The following is a 21,138-nucleotide window of genomic DNA, read 5'->3' on the forward strand; positions in this document are numbered from 1 at the left end:
TTCTGTTGGAGACTTTAACTAGATAGAGTTTCTTTGAACTAGTTTCCTATGGTGTCGTGGAAAGAAAAAAATAATCATTTTGGTATCAGAAGTTGAACTTAACTATGGGTTATGTGGTGACTTATCATTCTACTCATCAAAGTTCTTATTTTGTGATTTACATGTTTACAGTAAAGAGTATACCCGATATATTTACAAATCACAGCTCTCAACTAGAAATAATACTTTTTCTTGATGCAGATTTTTTAATGTAGTTTAAACATTTTCTGGGAGATTCATTATTCTCTTCTTTCTTCGTTCAATTTTGCACGAAAGAGCATCAGAACTACTTTGGAATAGATGAAAATCTTGGACCTGTAGCAGTCAGCATCCGGAGGGAGAAGGTTGAAGATGCTAAGGAGAAAGAAGGATCTCAGTTCAACTATCGTATAGTTTTCAGGACAAGTGAGGTAATATTATTTCAGAAATTCTGCAAAGGAAAGCTGACTTAGAACTTAGGGTGCTGGTTGTTTGCTAACTTGGCAAGTAAATCTGATAGTGGGAAAGAGATGTTTCTTGTACTGTTAGTAAACGTACTTGCTACCTAGACCAAAGTTCTCTTCACTGCTACATTCAATTTTTCTTTTTGGATCGGCATCCAAAATGAGGTAAGTTGACTGAAATTAATATATCTGCAAGATGTAAGCAAGGAATCAGGTAGTAAGAACAGAATTGTAGATAAATCTGGACCAAACGGATAAATGTTATGTTTCTAATGGTAGGAAAAAAAATGATTAAGAAATGCAGGGGAAAAGAGAGGGGAAAAATATGAAAGTGAATACTAAAACTTAAGCGTACTTTTGTGTATTCTATTTTAAACTGTTTTCTTAGTAGCTTTTTTTTTTCTGAGAGATGTGCTTTGTACATTTCAAATAATTTATAGAAAGAACATTAAAACTTTCTAAGGAAGAGAAATAGAGAAGTGCTTCTCTCTTCTCCTCGTCAGGATAACCAATGATAGAATGCGTGTGAATGGCAGAAAGCCACGCCAAGGCTATTAAGATAAGTCAAGCACTGAAACAGCCTTCACAGTGAGGTGGCTGATGCCCCAAGCCTGCCAGGTTCAAAAGAGTTAAAGGATAATGCCCTCAACTATCTGCTTATCTTTTGGTTAGCCCTGAAATGGTTAGGCAGTTGGACTTAATGGTCTTTGTAGGTTACTTCTTAAGTGGAACTATTTTATTCTATTAATATGTTAATAAGATAATTACTTTAACTGGAAGAATAGCTTTCATTATTATTGTGGAAGGGTGTTTCTCTTAATTTTTATTTCAAATCAATTAGCGTCTCTTGCAAAAGTAATTTTTTTGACAAGTGACTAGGTCTGATTTGTATGATATACATGGCGTTATTATCCTTAGGACTGCTTGCCTTTTATTACTATTAAAACACACTCCTGATATCTCCGGGCTCGTACTTTTTACAAATATATGCAGAAACAATTTTTTTTAAGGCTAGTTTTTTCCTTCCAAAAAAGATGTGCCTCTGTTTATTGGAGAGCAGTGATTCAGCTGACTCACTTCTAAGTAACGTCTCTTTTTGCCAATGAAGACAAGATAGTGTGGTTTAAAAAATGGATGGATAAGGTAAATGAAGGTGCCATTAGGCATGGCTTACCTTGCCTGTCCAACACTCACACACACAAAACAACACTGTTTTCTAGAGTAATATGACATTAAAATTAACGATTTTTAGCTATCCTGAATTTCTTTAAACTAAGCATAGAAGCATTTCAGTTGGAGAAGACCTTCAAGATCACTAAGTCCTTGACTTACTGAGTCTCATCACTAAACCATTTCCTTTATTGCCACATTTTGATGTCTCTTAAATATCTCCAGAGTTGCAGAGTCCATCACTGCTCTGGGCAGCCTGTTTCAACACTTGACCAACCTTTCCATAAAGAAATTTTTCCTAATGTCCAATCTAAACCTGCCCTGGTGCAACTTGAGACCACATCTGTATGTCCTGTAGCTTGTCACCTAAGAAAAGAGGCCGGCACTCTCCTTGCTGCAACTTCTTTTGACAGAGTTGTAGAAACAGTGAGGTCTCCCCTCAGGTTCCTTTTCTCCAGACTGAACAAGCCCAATTTCCTCCATTGCTCCACATGACTTATTTTCTGTTTCCTCCACCAGCTTTACTGCTCTTCTCTGCATGCTCTGGAGCAATTAAATATCCTCCTTGTTACAAGGGCTGAAAACTGAACATGGTATTTGTGGTGTGAAGTCACCAGTTCCACATACGAAGGGACAGTCACTTCTGTCCTGTTGACTGTAAATATGTAACTGAGATAGTAAGAGACTGTGTTCTCTTTAAAAGTTATTTAGCAATCATTTTACTTATTAAAAAATAATTGCATACAATGATATTTTTCTTCATGCTTTGTTCCATGCTTTTTGTAAAACCTGAAGATGTAATCATAGTACTAGAAAGAATTTTAGATTAAAAATGCTTTGTATCTTTATTGCAGCTTACTACACTTAGAGGAGCAATTTTAGAAGATGCTATACCATCTACTGCAAGGCATGGCACAGCGAGGGGTCTGCCTCTCAAAGAAGTGCTAGAATATGTAATACCAGAGCTGAGCATTCAGTGCCTGAGGCAAGCATCCAACTCACCTAAAGTACCTGAACAGCTTCTTAAATTGGATGAGCAAGGGGTATGTAGTGTATGACTTTTATTTAAAGATTATTCATTTAGAAAGCATATGTGGCAGTGGGGGGTCTGAAATATTTTGCAGATAATGTTGATAAACCTGAATCTGAAATGCAGATCAGTCACATTTTTTATTTTGGCAATATTTATTTATGAGCTCTGCATTTTTACTGACAAAATGAGGTTAACTATTCTAAGCAAATTACTTTAAAAATATGTTACATCTTGGGAAAAATGATTAGGTTATAGTGATCCTGCTTAAACTGGCGGGTGGGAGAGAGATTATAACTAAACTTCTGATGTCTGTATTGATTTATTTCCATGATCTTTTTTTCTGCCCTGCACATACTGTGTACAAATGCAGAATGCAAATGAAAATTGTTCTAATATTTTTCATTAATACTTCTTACAGGTAAGGAGGCAAAAGTATATAACGTTATATCTCTGTCTTAAATTTTTATTTCTTTTAACTTTGATTTTCTGATCAACTTCTGCATTAGGTTGCATAGAATGCTTCTGGGTTCAAACAATGGAAATTACAACTGAGGCTATGTAATTAATTAACTGCACCAGTAATAAAATATCCACCATTTTTTCCGTCAAAATTTAAGCATATGAAGTTTATTGTGTTCAGTAAAGTGAGCCAGCCTCAATAGAAGCTTGTAGGTAAATTCATAGCTTCTGAATAATTTGGAAGGATAGACTTATGATGGATTTCATTCAAGTGTTAAAAACTTATTTTCATTTCAAGGAAAGATTACATTTTCTATGTGAAAGTCAATATCCAGCTGTTGAAGTTGATGGATCCTGTTGTTTATAACAGTGGTATAAGTATTTTTTTTTATGCTAATTTCATTTCCAATATAGTGATTGTGTCAAACGTATTGGTGTCTGCCAATCTTTTCCTGTGACTCAAACTCACAAGCACTTTCATTCTCTGCTGAAAAGTCTCAAGGAACAGTACTGCCTCCTATAATCTGATGTTTATATCAACAGTTCTTCCAGTTTCTTCTGTTTAGGGTTCATGCTAGTTTTACACTGTATAAATAGTTTCTGGCATACAGTCTGGGATATTCTATTAGCTACCTAACTCTCCCCCAGCACTCTTTCAATGTGGAGATTAATCAGGGAGGTGTTCTGGATGGATAGTACATATGGCAATCAAAAGGAAATTTCTAGAGCAGAATGGGATCTTAACCCTACCTTTCCCCAGAGGATCTAACTCAGATCTAACTCAGGCAGCTTCAGCACTGTACACATCCCTGAGTCTTCTTCTATGTGGTGATCCATTCCATTTCAAACTATGGTACAGGTCTTAGTTAATCTGTGCTCTGTGTGGCCTAGATGCAATGTTGTTAAAGTGTCATTCCTAATTCCTGTCCTGAGCCTGTATGTATTCTATATTTCTAACTGATTCCTGGTTAATGACCTTCAGTCAGAATATTCAGAGAGGACGTAAGGACTCCCCCCTACAAAAAGCAGATATCAAATGGAGAGGATGGACTGGGGCTTGCCAGAGAGGGGAAAGGGCTGCCATTGTATATTACCAGTTTGTTGCATACTAGTAGATCAAGTTCTGTAGTGTGCTTTTACATGTATACAGATATGCTGAAGTTGCAGAGCTAGGCTTATTTATGCAAGGTTACATGGGAATAAATTGTCCCACAGATACCTTTATTTCATTATATGAAATGAATTTCAGCCCTGTTGATGTTTTGAAGGGTTTTGCTATTGATTTTAACAGTAGACTGTTATCCTAGTACTTCATTTAAGTATGTTTAGTTTTGGAGCATGAGATTCATATTGTCACTGATTCTGTCTGTAGCCTTCATTAATTTGGACATCTTTAGGATGTTCTATGTATTAGTTGTGCTTGAAGGTAAATGCTTAAACCAAGAATGCTGTCAAGTTAGACCCTGAATTTCATGAGAGACAAGGAACATCAATTTTAAAATCATGAAGCATAAAAGACTAGGTTAGTAAAAGCATAGTGAGAGTTTCTATTCTTTCAGGGGTGATTTGGGTAGATTCTTTTTCTGTTCTAACTAATGCTTGGGTAACCACCTTATATAGAACTCTCCATGTAAAGTGGAGAAATGCTACATTTATTGGAGAAGGAAGGTTAAGGAGTATTTAAAGTTTGGAATTATATTTTTAATTCTTTTTCTTCTTTATGTGTGTGCTTCCTTGATTCAGTCCTTCAGTGTTTTAATTTTACATCTTTTCTTAGAAATTGCTGTGATAAAACATGAGCGCAGTAGCATGCTGTGAATATAACATTCTTAACATAGACTGTTCTACAAATGGCTGAGGCGAAACAAACCGTTCCCATCACCTTTGATCTAATGTGAAAGACTGTATAAATATAATCCCTAATTTGGACACTAATTTTGCAGTTTGATGTCTGAACATCTGGTGTGTATATAGACAGCGGATGGTGGCTGTCAGTTTGTGAAGCTATACTAGTTGTCAGTTAAGAATAACAGGACTACTATGTAGAGGTTGCCAATTTGTCATTTTAAGTATGCTTAAAAGTTAAGTAAGCAAGACAATATTCTCCTCAAGAAATAATGCCTTTTTAATATTACTATCCTAGTTAAAGTTCCAATACTATAACATGCAGTAGGGGTTGTGCTTCAATAGATCAGTAACTCAGATGTCATCTTGCACTGTTTTTAGCTGTTTTAATAGTGATAATCCTGTTTTCTTTCAAGATGTGTTTGCTTTTTGGTGACTTTGTTTTCCAAATAAAAATACAGGTTTTCATAATCAAATATTTTCTGTTAAACATTAGCAGTGTCAGTATAATAATTTTTATTCATACTAATATTGATTTTCTTTGCTGCTGTAATTGATGGTTTTTTTCTTTTTTAATTTCAGCTGAGTTTTCAACATAAGATTGGTATCCTTTACTGCAAAGCAGGCCAAAGCACAGAAGAAGAAATGTATAACAATGAGATGGCAGGACCAGCTTTTGAAGAATTCCTTGATTTGCTGGGCCAGAGAGTACGGCTAAAAGGGTTTAGTAAATACAGGGCTCAGCTAGATAATAAAAGTAAGTTATGTATCTGACCTGTGGTAGAAACTGCAGTTCTCTGGTTCATCTTCTGCAAATATCATTTTTATCTTTTCATTGTCATATCTTTGAGTTTTGGTTAGTAAAGTTAGATGGTAAACAAGGAAGATGAAGTATAGTAAAAATAGGAATTGAAATGTTAACGATACAGTGACACACATCCTTATTAGCATTGCTCAGCCTAACTCATTAGCAAGCTTCAGCTTAACTCATTCTTTAGTTTAATATGCTTTTAACAGGATTTTGTCAACTGGTCATGATAAGCTGTGATCTAAGGATATCTAGGTGCTTGTGTACTCTTTAGTAATATACTGTTTGTCTTGTTTTGTATCCTTTCCTGTAGCTTGTCTGCTACATCCTGGGAAAAAAAATAAATTAATTTGTGCAAACATAACTGAGTAAGCCAATTATAGTTTTGAATATGTTAATATTACAAACACACTTAAATACTTTCAAATTTAGTGCTAGAGATATACAGCATAGTTACTGCTGAATGTTACAGCATGTTCCCTACAACAGATTGCATAAGAAGGCATCCAAATGGGTTTAGAATTGCCTCAAGTTGAGCCAGGGGAGATTCAGGTTGGACTTTAGGAAAAATTTATGGTCTGAGTGGCCAGGCACTGAAATAGGCTGCCTAGGGAGGTGTTTGAGTCACTGTCCCTGGAGGTGTTCAAGGAATGTTTAGATGTTGTAATAAGGGATGTGCCTTTGTGGGGAGTTTTATTGGTGGTAAGTTGGACAGGATAATCTTGAAAGTCTTTTCCAGCCCTGATGATTCTGTGTTTCTATGAATATCTCCTGAGAAGATACTCTCCACAGCCTCCCTGGGCAACCTGTTCCAGTGCATTGTCACCCTCTAATAAAAGAAGTTTTTCCTCATGTTCACATGGAACTTCCTATGGTCCAGTTTGTACCCATTGCTCCTTGACCTTGCGCTGGGCGCCACTGAAAGAGCCTGCATCCCACCTATCATTTAAATATTTACAGGGATTCATAAACAGTAATAACATATAGTCATATTTTAAAAGTAAATAAACAGTATGAAAAAGAATGCTAGAGAATGCTTACTGCTATGAAAGATGTAAAATTATGTAAAAGAAATAAGATTGAAAAAGGGAAGAAGAATTGAGAATTATCTTGACAGAGTAGAGTTCCCAAGCTCTTTCTTTGAAGGTAATTAGTCATACCTAAGTAATCCAGACATCAAAGTGAATAACAAGGACTAATTTCTGACTACAAAGTAACTCCCATCTAATTTGCTGTAAACATGCTGAAATGTGAACTGTATTTCTAAGATGCCTAAATAAAAATTCACATCTGATATGAAGTATATTTCATTTTTAAAAATTTTAAGTTTTTTAATACTTTGAAAATTGCCAACAAAATTATCTGTGCTCCATACTACAACATATTATGTACGTGTTCTGTGATTTAAAAATGTCTGATCTGCAGTGTGTGTTCTATTGTGAGATTCAAAGTGTCACTGCCATTAGTTTATTTTTGATAAAGAATGGGATTAGCCAATTGTCTTTATTAAGGTTTTAAATGATGATAATAGATATCTATAATATAAAACTAAAGTATTTGTTTATTTTTCCCATGAAATATTAAGATCTTACAGTACTGGCTTATATATTCAAAAGTTGTTCATCTCATAGACAGCAATTTCTGAGCGCAATTTCTTGCAGAATCCGTCTCTCATAACATGAAGTTACAGAAGAGATTTTTAGCTGATAGAAATTTTTTATTCTGTTGCAGAAAGTGTAAAATTGCATTAATATATTTAAATCATAGCATGTAAAGAGTGGTGTCCTAGAAAGTCATGTGACTATTGTTTGTCTGACCTTCTTATGATTGAATTTGTTTTCAGCTGATTCAACAGGAACTCATTCCCTCTACACTACTTATAAAGATTATGAGTTAATGTTTCATGTATCAACAATGCTTCCATACATGCCCAGTAACAGGCAGCAGGTATGTTATTAACCATTTTAATATTATTTTATTTTATCAACACAGAGTGTTTCTTTTATTAAAACTGATTTTAATTGAGCTGAATTGCTTTTATACAAAGTAGGTCTCTTAATCTCGTGGTTGCTTTTTTAAATTTTTATTATTTAAACCAAATGATTTTTGTAATGTTTTCATACTTCTTTAATTCATTCTATACCTGCTTTTCTCAGTGGTAATACATAGAACAGTTGTCTGTGGTCAATTAGTTATTTTCAGTTTGTAGTTGGTTTATATCTTACATATGTTTTAAATGTTGCATGGAATAAAGCTTGAAAATCCTCTTATGGTAAAAATGTGCATGTGGTAAGATTTCTAAATGACTCTGCTTCATGCTACAGATCTTAAAACATTTATTAATGCATCAGCTTAAGATTCAGTGCTTAATTGTATTCTTCAGTAGGTCTACTTGTGAAGACAGAAAACTGCTGTGTACTTATTTCTGGATAATTCTCTTTGCTTACCCGATATTCAAAATATCTTTAAAGCATTAAGGATGGCTAAACAATAGCACAGCAACCAAAGTGTGCACCAATAAGGTTATTCTGTCTTGCCTGTCTTGTGACCAAATGGAAAACTACAAGCACATTTGGTATAATATATCAACATTATAACTCAACAGCAGGATTACTGCTCAGGCTACTGATAGTTTCTAACTTTCTACATTACTAGTCTGCGTTTCTCTAACTCTGCAGAAATAAGTACTGGATTTATTCATTTATAGAATATTATCCCCTTGTGATGCGAGATATGAAGACTTCAGTCATTTTGGTGGGTTGTTGTGAAGATGCTATCTCATTTTTCTTTGTGAGAAGCGTGCAGAAGTTTTGATTAGTTATTATTAAACCATATGATTTGCACCTTTAGTGTCTTGCCCTGTGAGTAGGACTTGTGGCAGGAAAGAGTTGCATCAATGCAGCAACAAAAAGATACAAGAAAAAATTAAAATATAGGGTAAATGAAGTTTGAAATGGAAGTATGTAATGTGATTTAAGTAGTCAGTTCTGAACTCTTTAAAGAACAGTTTCATCAAAACAGTTAAGACAGCTGTGAATTTCTTCCTCTATGACACTCAGGATTTGGATGTGGTTTAAAGAAACTAAAATAGGCATAAAAATGTAGGAATTCTTTATCATGTGAATAATATGAATGTTTAGATAAATAGTCTTTGAAAGTGTGTGCCTTTTAGAGGGCAGAATGTTGAGCTGCTTCACACACCCAGCTGTGACAGCAGCAAGTAATCAAGGTAGCAAATTGTTATCTCCAGTATCTCCACTTCTCTGCATTTTTAATTACTATACAGGATTAATTTAGTAAGCACACTAGGAGTTGCTGTTTCTGTAATTTGTCAGAATGGTTTACTTTGTGTTTGCTTTGGTTTGCACACAAGACTTTGTGGCTCTTACGTATTTGTAAAATAGCTCAAGTTTTCCTAAGGTACTGTATGTTTTCAATAGGGACTTGAAGGCTAAGGTTCTGAAATCCTGTGAAACACTCCAAAAACATTGCTGTATTCAATTTGTTAATATATGTATAATTTATTTGCAAGACCTTTACAAGTTAGCAAGGCACAGATGAAGGAACTGTACAAAAATTTCTGAATATATTGACCCGGAAAATGTACATATAAATTGGAAAAACTATACACTTTATTATGATATAATGCACTGAATGAGCTTGCCTTAAAGGAAAAAATAAATATTTTCATAGTTAATCACAGGCACTGACAGTAAATATGACCTTATTTGGGGTTGACTACTTTCATCATCGTTCATGACTTTCCCTTGTTTGTGAGGAAAGGAAATCCTTTTGACTCAATCTGCTCATTTTCACAATTGTTTGCAGTTTGCTGCTCAGCCACCTCCTATTCCTGTCCTTTCACTTATTCTTTTACTCTCCTTACATTCTTGTCATCTCCTTACATCTTTTTGTCTCCTCCTTTGTAGACAGGTGCCAGTTGTTGTAAATAACAAGCTTTTAGCTCCGTGGTTTTCCCCAGCAACAAGCACTTCTTTCCCACAGTGTTTTAGTAAACACACATCGTCACTTTAAGTGTGTTAAGGTTCAGTATTTAGTAGAAGCATCATGTTTTTATTTGTTGCTTTTTTGGGATTAAGATATGGTGGCTGTTTTACAAGTTTAATACTATGCCTGTCTGAAGACATCTTACCCCACATTACTTTTAGATGCAGGGATCTAGTACAATTTGCACAGCATGAACACTGCCTTAATAAAGTGTGACAAATTCACCTAAATGAACAGAATTTAGCCAGCCTTAATGTTCAGAAAGTATCTATAATCATTATTAAATTGTATTCTATCACCAAAATGAATACTGTGTAAAAAATATCAATGATTTTAACCTAGCTTTCAGGGACTAGGTTAAAATTGGATTAGGTCTTTTTCCTTGAGATATTTTAGATGCTGAAGACCACAAACGCAGTTATGTAAGTTCTGCTCAAAACAGAGACACAGGTGCTATGGGACACAAATGTTGTTCGTCTCTTCAGGAGTTGTCACACTAATCCTACATAGCCAAAGAAGGGGATTTTTTCTGGGATTATGGTAATTTTCTTTCATTCAGAAGTTAGTTTTTATTAGCATATTGTCTATTTTCTGGCAATGAGGTGATCTTACCCTCTCCCTATATCCTTTGTTTGATAATGATTGAACAAAATACTGGATCACCCTTCATCGTGTAGAAATAAGACCTTCGATGAGCAAGCACTGACCTTTTATTAGATTCCAAATACCTGTGAGCCAAAACCAGGCCACACCAGAACTGTCTGTTGCTTCTTCCAGGACCTAACTACGCCCTGCTTGGTCACTGATCAGGACATCCCTCTAGTTTTAGAGCCAGCAGGAGAACCAAAAACCAAGGTAATATTCACTTTGGCTGCAATATAGCCTGAGAACTTCCAGGTCAGCTGCTCCTTCCCTAGGATAGAAAAGACTGCCAAGCCTGGTGTGGCCAGTTCCTTTTCCTTTAGTGGCCCTTTTTTCAAGTTGTGGTTTAAGGCCTTCTCCTTTAAACTTTACCTTTGCAAAATCCCTTTCCAAATCATTCCTTTGCAGTTTTCCCATTCACGCATTTGCAGTCTGCCTGTGTACACATAGGAAGAGCTGAATAATACAAATCAATTCAAGCAATCAGTTTTCACCAGATTTAATGAATATTTGAAACAGATATGCAAGAATGCAATGAACTTTTTGAATTTAACCTACTGCTGAAATCTATGAGGTACCCACACATATGCTTGTGTCAAACTCATTTTTACCAGATCTTATGAAATATCTTTAGATATTTTTTCTGTTTTGGGTGCAGATGAATGACAGATTGAACTGAATTTCCTTTAAAGCCATTTAATTTAGAAATGTGCTAAAAGAATTCTGAATTTATTTTTTTTTACTCTTGGATTTTACTTTTAATGAAGAATATTTTTTCACTTGCAACTACGACAAGAATACCTTGTTAATTCTCAGTTTGATGAGGTAAATAAAATTCTGCACTAATGGGTACGTATGGCTGTACGTAGCCTGTAAATGTCCTAAGTTTTATGACAGTTAAGACTTTGCTTCAGAGATGCATATCTGAAAATTAAGAATTGTGTATTCTATTAAGAATCTCAAAGTTAATATAATTATTATTTGGTATAAATACTTTTATTCAAATGGATTCCGCTTTTCTAACATATTTTTCCTTACTGGACTCCCCTTTGTGTGTCTTGTATTCCCAAATAAAATCTTGCTGGTTTCCCGTTGGCTGCCTATCGTACTTGACTGGGTTCATTTTTAAATTCTACCATGCCAGTTTATAATGATACTGGAATGATGTCAGAGTGTTTGGTATCTCCTTACTGTAAGTAATTCTCTGTAATCTGTGCACCCTGTTGAGAGTTCCTATTGTGCTCTGCATTGGCATGAGAATCTTTAGAGTATGTTAGAAAGGCAGAAGGGTGAGGGGGCTGAGGAAAAGGAAAGAATACAACACACGAGCAGACCTCAAAATGGGAGAGGAAGCGGAAACTGAGAACCCAGAGTTTGGGGAAGAATGTGAAAGTTGGGAGGGTTACATAAGTTACAGAATATAAACTAGAGAATTTCTTACAGTTCTTCTTGCATAGTTCCAGTTTCTTTCAGTTCCTCTTTCATTTTCAGTATGCTGTCCTTAATTCACATTTTTTCGGGAAAGTGTGTTTCCTCCTTCTTTTCCATTCAGTACTGTATTTTCCTACTCCTTTATCCTATCCAGAGCACTTCTTTCCATCTTCCAGATCACCCTGGTTTTTCTCTTCCCTTTCTACTTCCTTGCATTTTGACTCTCTGTGGACAGACATATGAATGCGCTTTGCATTGTGTTAATGTTCACTGACCACTTATGCATGACAGTTATTTATAATAGTGATGTGCTGATTTTATTTAAAAATATTGAAGAAGTCACTAAGATCTCAGCAAGTTTGGTAAGGTTCTTAAAAATGATGACTTTGTGTTTACAGCTTTTGTGCCTCTTAATGTTTTAAGCTCTTGAAATAGTAGTCTAGGCATAGGATATGTGAACTGACATTGTTTTGTAAAGGACTTTCTTTATAGTACAAATTCGAACGTTCTAAAACTTAATTCTTTGTAAGGAACTTGCTTAAGCAACCTCTGCAGCAAGCAGAATCTCTTGGAGTTTCACAAAAGCAGAAAATATTCTTGAAAGCAGCGATTGTCTGGAGAAATAAATCTAATTTTAGACAAAATTTGGTTTTCTATTTTTTGTTCTCATTTTGCTCTGTGGAAAAGTATAGGTAGAAGCATGAGGCAAGAAAGAGTAAATGGTCAGATGCAATTACTTAACCAAAACAGTAATGAATCGCCTTGTACCTTGTAATTGGAAAGTGACCTAGAAATTTTACTGTGGTGTGAATTCAAACCTGTGAGATAATAATAACCTCTTTAACATGAATTTCTGTTTCACTACTGTGATCTAAATGTATGGTTCACTAGTTCAACAAATTAAGATTTACTTGCTGCACTTATTTCTTTGATAATTTTTACATATGAGTTTATGGCATAATTTGTGTTCAAAAGGATGCCCATCGTAACTTGTTCAAATAGGCAATTCGTTCACTTTGATCTTAAATCTGAAAATATGATCAGATGACATGATTTAACCAAATGTTATTTTCTGTTATAGTATGTGTCGTAAAGTGTCATCAGAAGTCTTACAATAACACAGTTTCTGATAGTGGCTGTTTCTCCATGAGTGTTCTGTCTTGGCTCTCTTGAAGTATGCAGCTCTATATAGTTTGTGATGATACTCATGATTATCTATTAAAATAAAAGTTAAGTTCATCACGTTAAGGATGATGCTAAATAAAAATGGAAGAGGAAATTGTATTGAGAAATACAATCAAATGTGTTGCTTTTTGTATAAAGGTGGATATTATGCTGTCAATAAGGAACTGATTTTAAACAAGATTCTGATACGCTAAGTAAGATAAATGTTTTTTCTTGTGAAATAAGAGAAGTGAGCTGAAACTGTACAGAACTAGTGTGACTGTGGAAAAACTCATTAGTATTTTTGTGAACTTAATCCAGTTTTGGTGTTTTTCCTGTCTTTTTACAGTTCAGCTCAATATCCTTTATTTCCAGCTATCCAAAATATGATTAATTGAAAATGTTTTTCTGAGAAAAACACAAGCATCGTTCATTCTCTTTTATTTTTGTTTGCTAAAATGAAGAAATTGTGATTTATTATAACTAATTTTTCAATGCATATTTCTCATCTAGCTGCTAAGAAAAAGGCATATAGGAAATGATATAGTTACCATTGTCTTCCAAGAGCCAGGAGCACTTCCTTTTACTCCAAAAAATATTCGTTCCCACTTTCAACATGTATTTGTCATAGTCAAAGTGCATAATCCTTGCACTGAAAATGTGTGCTATAGGTGAGTAGAGCTTTATAAATCTTTGTTTGCTTCTAAGAATGCAACTGAACTGCCCTTTCTAACCTTTTTTATGCTTCCTAGAGGTATTATGTATACAGTTTTTAAGATTTACACTTAATTTTGCACGAGTTTGAAACCCCACTGTCTTCTTCGCACATATCTAGAATCACTGAGCACAGTCTGTAAGATTTAAATGATTTTCTACAGAGCTCTGTGTTTTGATTTATGAGCACAAAAAAGTTGCTGAAATTAAGATTTGCAATCATAGCAATAGAAATTAGTACAGGGAAAAAAAAGAACCTCCTACTTTTTAAAGTAGGAAAGTAGGAAAATAATTTAAAATATTTTAGAATGTTGTTAATGTATATGAGTCCCTGAGTTTAACTATATGGCACCAGTGTGAGGTGTGGCTGTTAAGCATTTCAATTAGGACTTTTGGGGACCACAGGATTTGAAATTTCAGTTCATCTTCACTGTCACAGTTAAATTACAGTATAATGTATTCTAACAAGTTTACCAAAGGAGAAGCATAATTCTGAACTGAATGGAAAGTGTGCAAAGAATGAGAAGGACTTCAATGACAGCAGCACAGATTTAACACCTGTGAATTTTATATTTTTGTTTAGTATGAAATTCAGACTACACCATGAGGTTGGATCATATTGCTGGAGGGGATGTCTTATAGAACTTGATTCTGTTTTACTAGCTCTTTTGTACATACTAATGCATGATATATTTCATCAGTTCATTTTTATTATTAATAAATGATGGCAAATATGACTGCATTTCAGTCAACCTAGTAGTAGTTGTATGTAGTTTGTATGCTACTGTCAAATCTTTTTATGGATTAAATATGTTCCTTAGCTACTGATTGTAGTTATAACTGAGTATCAGTGAGAAAAATGTTTTTATTTCATTTACATTTTGCTGAGAACTTCCCCTATAAAAAATGGCAGATATTAAGAAATTGCATGGCAGCGGTTCCATTGTAGACAGTTTGGCACTGATACCTTTTCTGTCTTCACATTTTAGCATGGCAAGATGTCTGCACATTGCAATCAATTCTATTTATATTTATGTCTTACTTAGTTCTAGTGAAATTACGTGAAAACTGAAAGATTTAAATAAAAAAAAAATCAACTTGCAAAGAATATGTAAACTTATTCCATTAAGGAAAGGAGTCACTGACACCTTAAGGATTCATCCTTGACAGTCTTTGTGTTAGTGAGATACGTTCACAATGCTACATATTTAGAAAGAAAAAACATTTTTATAACAAATGTCTAAGTAAGTTTTCTTTGTGTCTAAAATATCTGAACATTTACATTTTAAAACTAAACTTATCTTTGTAACTGATCTGGACAGATCATTGCTTGTTTTCTGATGTTTTGGTGTTTTGTTTTGGTACAGAATTGACAATTGCATTTTTTTTCTTTCTATTTCTAGTGTTGGAGTTTCAAGATCAAAAGATGTACCTCCATTTGGTCCGCCAATTCCCAAAGGAGTAACTTTTCCCAAATCAGCAGTCTTTAGGGACTTTCTTTTAGCCAAAGTTATTAATGCTGAAAATGCAGCACATAAGTCAGAAAAATTTCGAGCCATGGCCACAAGGACACGTCAAGAATACTTGAAAGATCTGGCAGAAAACTTTGTTACCACGGCTACAGTGGATACTTCAGCCAAGTTTAGCTTTATAACTTTAGGGGCAAAAAAAAAGGAGAAAGTGAAACCAAGGAAAGATGCCCATTTATTCAGTGTTGGAGCAATTATGTGGAATGTGATTGCAAGAGATTTCGGCCAGTCTGCTGACATTGAATGTCTCCTTGGAATCTCCAATGAATTTATCATGCTGATTGAAAAGGAGTCAAAAAACGTTGTGTTTAACTGCTCCTGCAGGGATGTTATTGGATGGACATCTGGATTAATGAGCATCAAAATATTTTATGAAAGGGGAGAATGTATTCTTTTGTCTGCTGCGGATAACTGTGCTGAAGACATCAGAGAAATTGTTCAAAGACTCGAAGTAAGTACAACTACTAAACTGGAATCCCAAAATTTTTATGAAGAGTTGCTTGTCTATAACTCCTTTGAGATATAATTAAAAACGTCCTCTGTTTGTACTTCAAAACTGTTCTCAGTCTTCAGAGAGAATTACAAAAAGTAATCCTCACACAGCATATGAGATAAGTTATTAAACCATTTTCAGGGATGAGAAAACAAATGCCAATAATTTGATAGATTTCTTTAGGCTATGGATGGTTTCAATATTGAAATCAGTACCAAGAGGCTAACTTTTTGCCTTCTCTTGCTGTAGCCTATTCTCAACTCACACTTTTTTTTTTTAGGTAGAAATGTACCTTAAATTAAAAAAATCTTAATTGCACAAAATTGTATAAAATATGCTCACTTGAATTTTTTATTTAAAAAAAACAGTGTGAATCTTAGCAGAAAAAGTTGTATAAGTTCTCCTTTTTCTATACTGAGCAACGGCAGGAGGTGAAGAAAGCTAGACCTAATAATGCCAGCTTTTACAGCTGACTGGATAAAGATTTTCAGGTACTTGTGACCCTGTTAGCTAACTGTCTTGTAACTAGTCAGTGTGAAAGGACTAACAAGAGCTCCAAAGTAAAACAGCTGATGTGTCTCCTCCATGTGGTTACACTTTGCCCCTTTGATCTTAATTTCAGTGCTCTACATGGTGCCAGCTTTTTTTAATATTAAAAAGCCTCGTTCTGAACAGAAATTCTTATGCTTACCATTTTCATGCTGGATTGCAGCTGATATTGCAGGGCTTCTCTAGTTCTACATTCACATGTGGCATTGCATGATATTCTAGAGTAGAATATTGAATAGAATATAGAGTAAACTATTTAGAATAAATACTCATATTTTTCTTTCAGTGGATGAAGGCCTTTAGACTCCTTTTCTCACTATTATCTTTTTCAACTGGGCATTCAGCTCCATTTTTCTTGCACAGATATTTTCCTTCTGAAAACTAGCACATGCTTAGTCCCCTTCTATTCTGTATTCCTAAATGGGCAATATAACTTTCCACCTATTTAACACAGGTGGAAAAATGCATCAGATTTCTAGCAAAAACTTCCACTGTCAGCTGCCATTACAATTTTATTTGCTGTCCTTCATTTCTTTGTTTTTGCAAAATATGCAAACATGTCAGCTCCTGAGGATATATTTTTATAATAGAGTAATTGAATGCAAACTGGTAATCTGTATGCCATGATTATACAGGGATGATTGTCGCCATCTCTTCAGCTTCCCCTATTTTGAAAGTTGCATATTGTAATTAGTCATTTTATGAAGTTGAATGTTCCTTATCTATATTTTTGTTCAGACGCTCAGAGATGGCGCTTAAAACCACTAAAAAAGCATTTAAAACTGATTCAACACTTCGCATATGTGTACTTTAAAACCCTTCTAATTGACTCAGAACACAGTTAAGGTTGACAGCCACACAAGGTAAACTTGAAAGCTCTAACTATGACAAAATAGCAAGCTTTATTGATCAGATGATTAGATCTTTCCAGGCCCCAGTAAAAACATTTCTCATGTATGATGTGTTTCGTTCAGTGGTTTTAAAAACTGAGTTTGTCAGAGAATTATCTTTATTGTCTGACTTAAATTATTGAAATGAATAAGATGTCTCTCTGAATACTTATATTAAGCAACAAAGTGAAAATCTGTGGACTGTGATTTCAGTTTGAAGCAAAAGAATGAGTTCTGGCTTAAAAGAAAAAGCTGGCATTGTTCAATGTAGAGTCAGCTCTGTATTGGAGGAGGAATATTAAGTGATACGCTACAGAGGAGGAAAAGCAAACTATAGATGATTTTAACAGACCTGTCTTTTAAGGCAGAAAAGCAGTGGGTCTGAATGTTAGGATAATAGAGCAAAAGCAGAGAGAGGGATTAAATGAGAACCCTGAATGGATCCTTGGACATCAATTTGCATAGAAAAGGGTTTATTAGAAGCCTTTATGCTTCTTGTTTCCTTCACAGAATTTAGAAGATTTGTCTTTTAATTTCATCAGTGTTAAGTATATTCAGAGATGTGAAGCCATCTCTTCCTTCAGGCACAGCCACATGTTTACAGAAACAACAGCCAAGTAAGCAGAAGGACCTACTTTCAAGTGGAGCTGTACTATGGTTTATGTGACATAATGCCATGCCACATTTTAGATGATATGCTTGTGGAAGACTTGATCTCCTGGAAATCTTTTAGCCTTTTAATGGACTTGTTGAATCTTATGTAGAAACGATCACTTTCATCTCTCTTAACCTTCCAAATATTTCACCAATTTGAAGAAGATTCTGACTGGTCTGAGTTGAGGAAGTTCATATATTTTGGCACATTTGTTATGCAGTATTCTATAATTGGGGCATAGCAATAGAGAAGTAGCTGCTCCCCCCAACATCCTATTGTGTGCTTTTGAGAGAATAAAATTTGATCCATCAGCAGCTCCCGATTGTAACAGCATGTTCTTCTTTTCATTGCATCACTAAATATTGCATATATTTCAGAAGTTTGTGACAGAAATGTAAGGATGGTAACAAGGAGTTGAAAATCTTAATTTTCACTTATCCAGGCTATAAATTGTGAAGTGTCATTGAAAATTAGCCAGGACTGAAGGTGAAGCTGAGAGCTGGAAAAAAAGAGCTAAAGCTAAAGCTTAGTGTTTTCAGCCTACTCAATAATACTACACGCACAGTTATAGACACAACAGAAAGCTATATTTATGAAAGAAGTCTTCTAAAACATATAAATAACTTATTTCTGAGTAGTGATAAAGAAAACAACTATTTTATGTTTTCAATGAGAAGATCCAGAGCATGATTTAGTAAAGAAAACCGTACAATATCTATTGGGCATTTGAATAAAGGCTTTCACATTTTAACTTTGAAACTGACACCCTCAGAAGGTCCGTGAAGTCAATGTGCTACAGCTTACATAGCCTTAATTTGTCAGTCAATGATTCTTGAAACATCTGATCCTTGCAGGGTCTCTCCAGTGCTTTACAGATCAGTGAAGACTAGACCTTAATGAGTGAGGGGTTTATTACCTTGATTTTCTCCTAGGATGATCAGCTCTCTCAGATTAGCAACCTTACAGTAGCTTATTTTGTGTAAGTTTTAATTGTAGATATCTGTATAAAAAATAATCCGTGAAGGTGCTAGTGCCCTTGAGACTTACTAGGGTACTGAAAATAGTGACTTTCAGCTGGCTGGTTTTCAGGCATAAGTTATACAAATTTTCCCGACAAACATTGGATTGAGAAAGGAGTAAAGTTAGGCCTCCCATCATGCCTGGTTCTAAAACAAACTTGGGCAAAGATTTGTGTAAACAGGAAGTGTAAAAAGGAAGCTGTGAAGGTAACCTGCAGCTTAATGTTTGCTTTAGGTCCATTTGTTGATGTCGATGTGCTTTGATCGTAATTGTAATTGAAAAGGATAGTCTATTGATTCCCTACCTGCCACTTCTTTGAAATATTATAAGAAAAAAAGCCAAAGAAATAAAAATAATAAAAGCATCTGAATCATATCTCTGTCTGCATGGCTGCACAAGAGCTAATGTAATGCAAAGGAAAGGTAACTAGGCGTTAGATCTGTTTAAACTTCCCATGAAAATTGCACCTAGTCAAATCATCTGGCTCAAGTAGTGAAAGGACAGCTTTAGCCAGTTGCTGTGACATCTCACTGTCCAGAGCTGTGTGTTCTCACTCTCTCCCTGTAAAGCCCTGAATTAGGTTGGATTGTGCTTCTGTAGGATGCACACGGTAATCTACTGAGCTACTCTCCCCTAATTCTGGCTCAAGTAGAAGGAGAGGGAGAAAGATTGTTCCAAATATCCCTTTGAACTAAGCTCAAGATCTAAACAACTTGTAACTGATATGCAGACACCAGCCTCCTAACATTACTTTAAGTTAAATGTCAAACCTTGGATGATGTGCATGCCTTTGTAACGCGCACTAAAATACAGCATAAACAGTGAACCTTGATGGAACAAGGCATGTTCTTCATGCAGTTTGACCTTGGGAAGTTCCCTTGATCTATGCTGTTAGCATACACCTCGGTAAAAGGAAAATATTTGTCTTGCAGGAGAAAGAATGGTATACATTATGAACAAAAACTTTTGATAATGTGATTTGATAATGTCAGAGTTCTCAGGCACTGGAATGGGCTGCTCAACATTTTGATAATGTACTGAAGGATACGGTTTAGTGGGAAAGATTGGTGATATGCAGACAGTTGAACTGGATGATATTGGAGCCTTCTTACCATATTGTGAATTTAAAAGGTTTTGACTATTCTGTATAGTGACAGAAATAATTTTAAATGAATATGAGGTAACATTCTCTGAAAGAACTGCTTCACTTAATTAGGCTCTGTTATATCTCTAGTTTGATACTGTCTAATACTGAATTAAAAATGCCTACACGCCTGCAGTCAGCCTACAAGAATGAAGCAATTGACAGGATAGCACTTTGCTTTTTTGCTTGTTTTGAACTTTGAAGCTAAAGCAGCTGTTACGTTTTCAATAAGATATAAATGGTGTTCAGTACATGTTGGGCTGGGGTGAGGAAAGGAAAGCAATTTGACACAGGGCAGCTGCTTCCTTTGAGTATGTAAGGTTTTAATATTGTGAAGTGTTCCACTCGTTTTTATGAAGCCTACAACCACAAATATCAGAATTATGATTAGTATTAGTATATTAGACATATATAATGTCAATTAAATATGAGGGCTGCTCTGAAAGTAATGCTTCCTATTTTCTTGGCCCATGATGTCAGAAGTGTATGTTGGTGGTATGGCAGTAGAAATTGAATCTTACCACAGGTATTCTGTTAAATTTTGTTACTAAGTGACAGATGGCAGCAGAGGGGCAGTCTGACAAAATGGTGTTTGTCATAAAAATGAGTGTGAAGCAAAGGTATGTCATTGAATTTCTCCATGTGGAAAAAATTACACCTATTGACATTCATTTATGCTTTGTGAATGTTTATGGAGAATAAACAGCAGATGTGAGCACAGTGAGGTAGTGAGTGCTGTCAGCAGTGGCAACAGTGGGTCACCTCCACTGGTACAAATTTGTTAAGAACATGGCATGTAGTCTCTTGTTTATCACAAGTGTAAATGTATAGCTAATGGTGGTGAATATGTTGAAAAACAGTGTTTTGTAGCTCAGAGTTTACTCTATCAAATAAAGTTGTTGTACTCTTTGTATCTGTTGTAGTTTCCATGGAAATAAAATAGGAGGCATTACTTTTGGAGTGACCTACTTATTTATGATCTTTCACATCAGTTGGGTGTAGGGAGTATATCTTACAAGGAGCAGCTGAGTGAACTGAGATTGTTTGGCCTAGAGGAAAGAAGGCTCATTATTGCTCTCTACAACTATGTGAAATGAGGTTG

The 21,138-nt window shown here is 35.0% G+C and overlaps 1 protein-coding gene across 14 annotated transcripts in view; it reads left to right on the forward strand.

The window, feature by feature from the left end:
* The window catches only part of SIPA1L2 (signal induced proliferation associated 1 like 2), a 123,879-nt gene that overhangs the window by 52,851 nt on the left and 49,890 nt on the right, over positions 1-21,138 (forward strand). For 13 of the 14 annotated variants that reach the window (XR_014943916.1, XR_014943917.1, XM_085541305.1 and 10 more), the window contains 6 exons: positions 316-449; positions 2,507-2,695; positions 5,572-5,746; positions 7,641-7,744; positions 13,556-13,713; positions 15,160-15,736. Coding sequence is in view for 12 of the 14 variants with exons in the window: in XM_085541305.1 (XP_085397431.1) it covers positions 316-449; positions 2,507-2,695; positions 5,572-5,746; positions 7,641-7,744; positions 13,556-13,713; positions 15,160-15,736 (1,337 nt within the window). In the remaining 2 variants the exon portion in view is untranslated. Of the gene's footprint in view, positions 1-315; positions 450-2,506; positions 2,696-5,571; positions 5,747-7,640; positions 7,745-10,582; positions 10,661-13,555; positions 13,714-15,159; positions 15,737-21,138 lie in introns of all 14 variants that reach the window. The other variant, XM_015857871.3, reaches the window with a different exon arrangement.

This window comes from Coturnix japonica, chromosome 3 (assembly GCF_054131305.1).
Source record: "Coturnix japonica strain WE chromosome 3, WE-NBRP24, whole genome shotgun sequence".
NCBI classification, from domain to species: domain Eukaryota; kingdom Metazoa; phylum Chordata; class Aves; order Galliformes; family Phasianidae; genus Coturnix; species Coturnix japonica.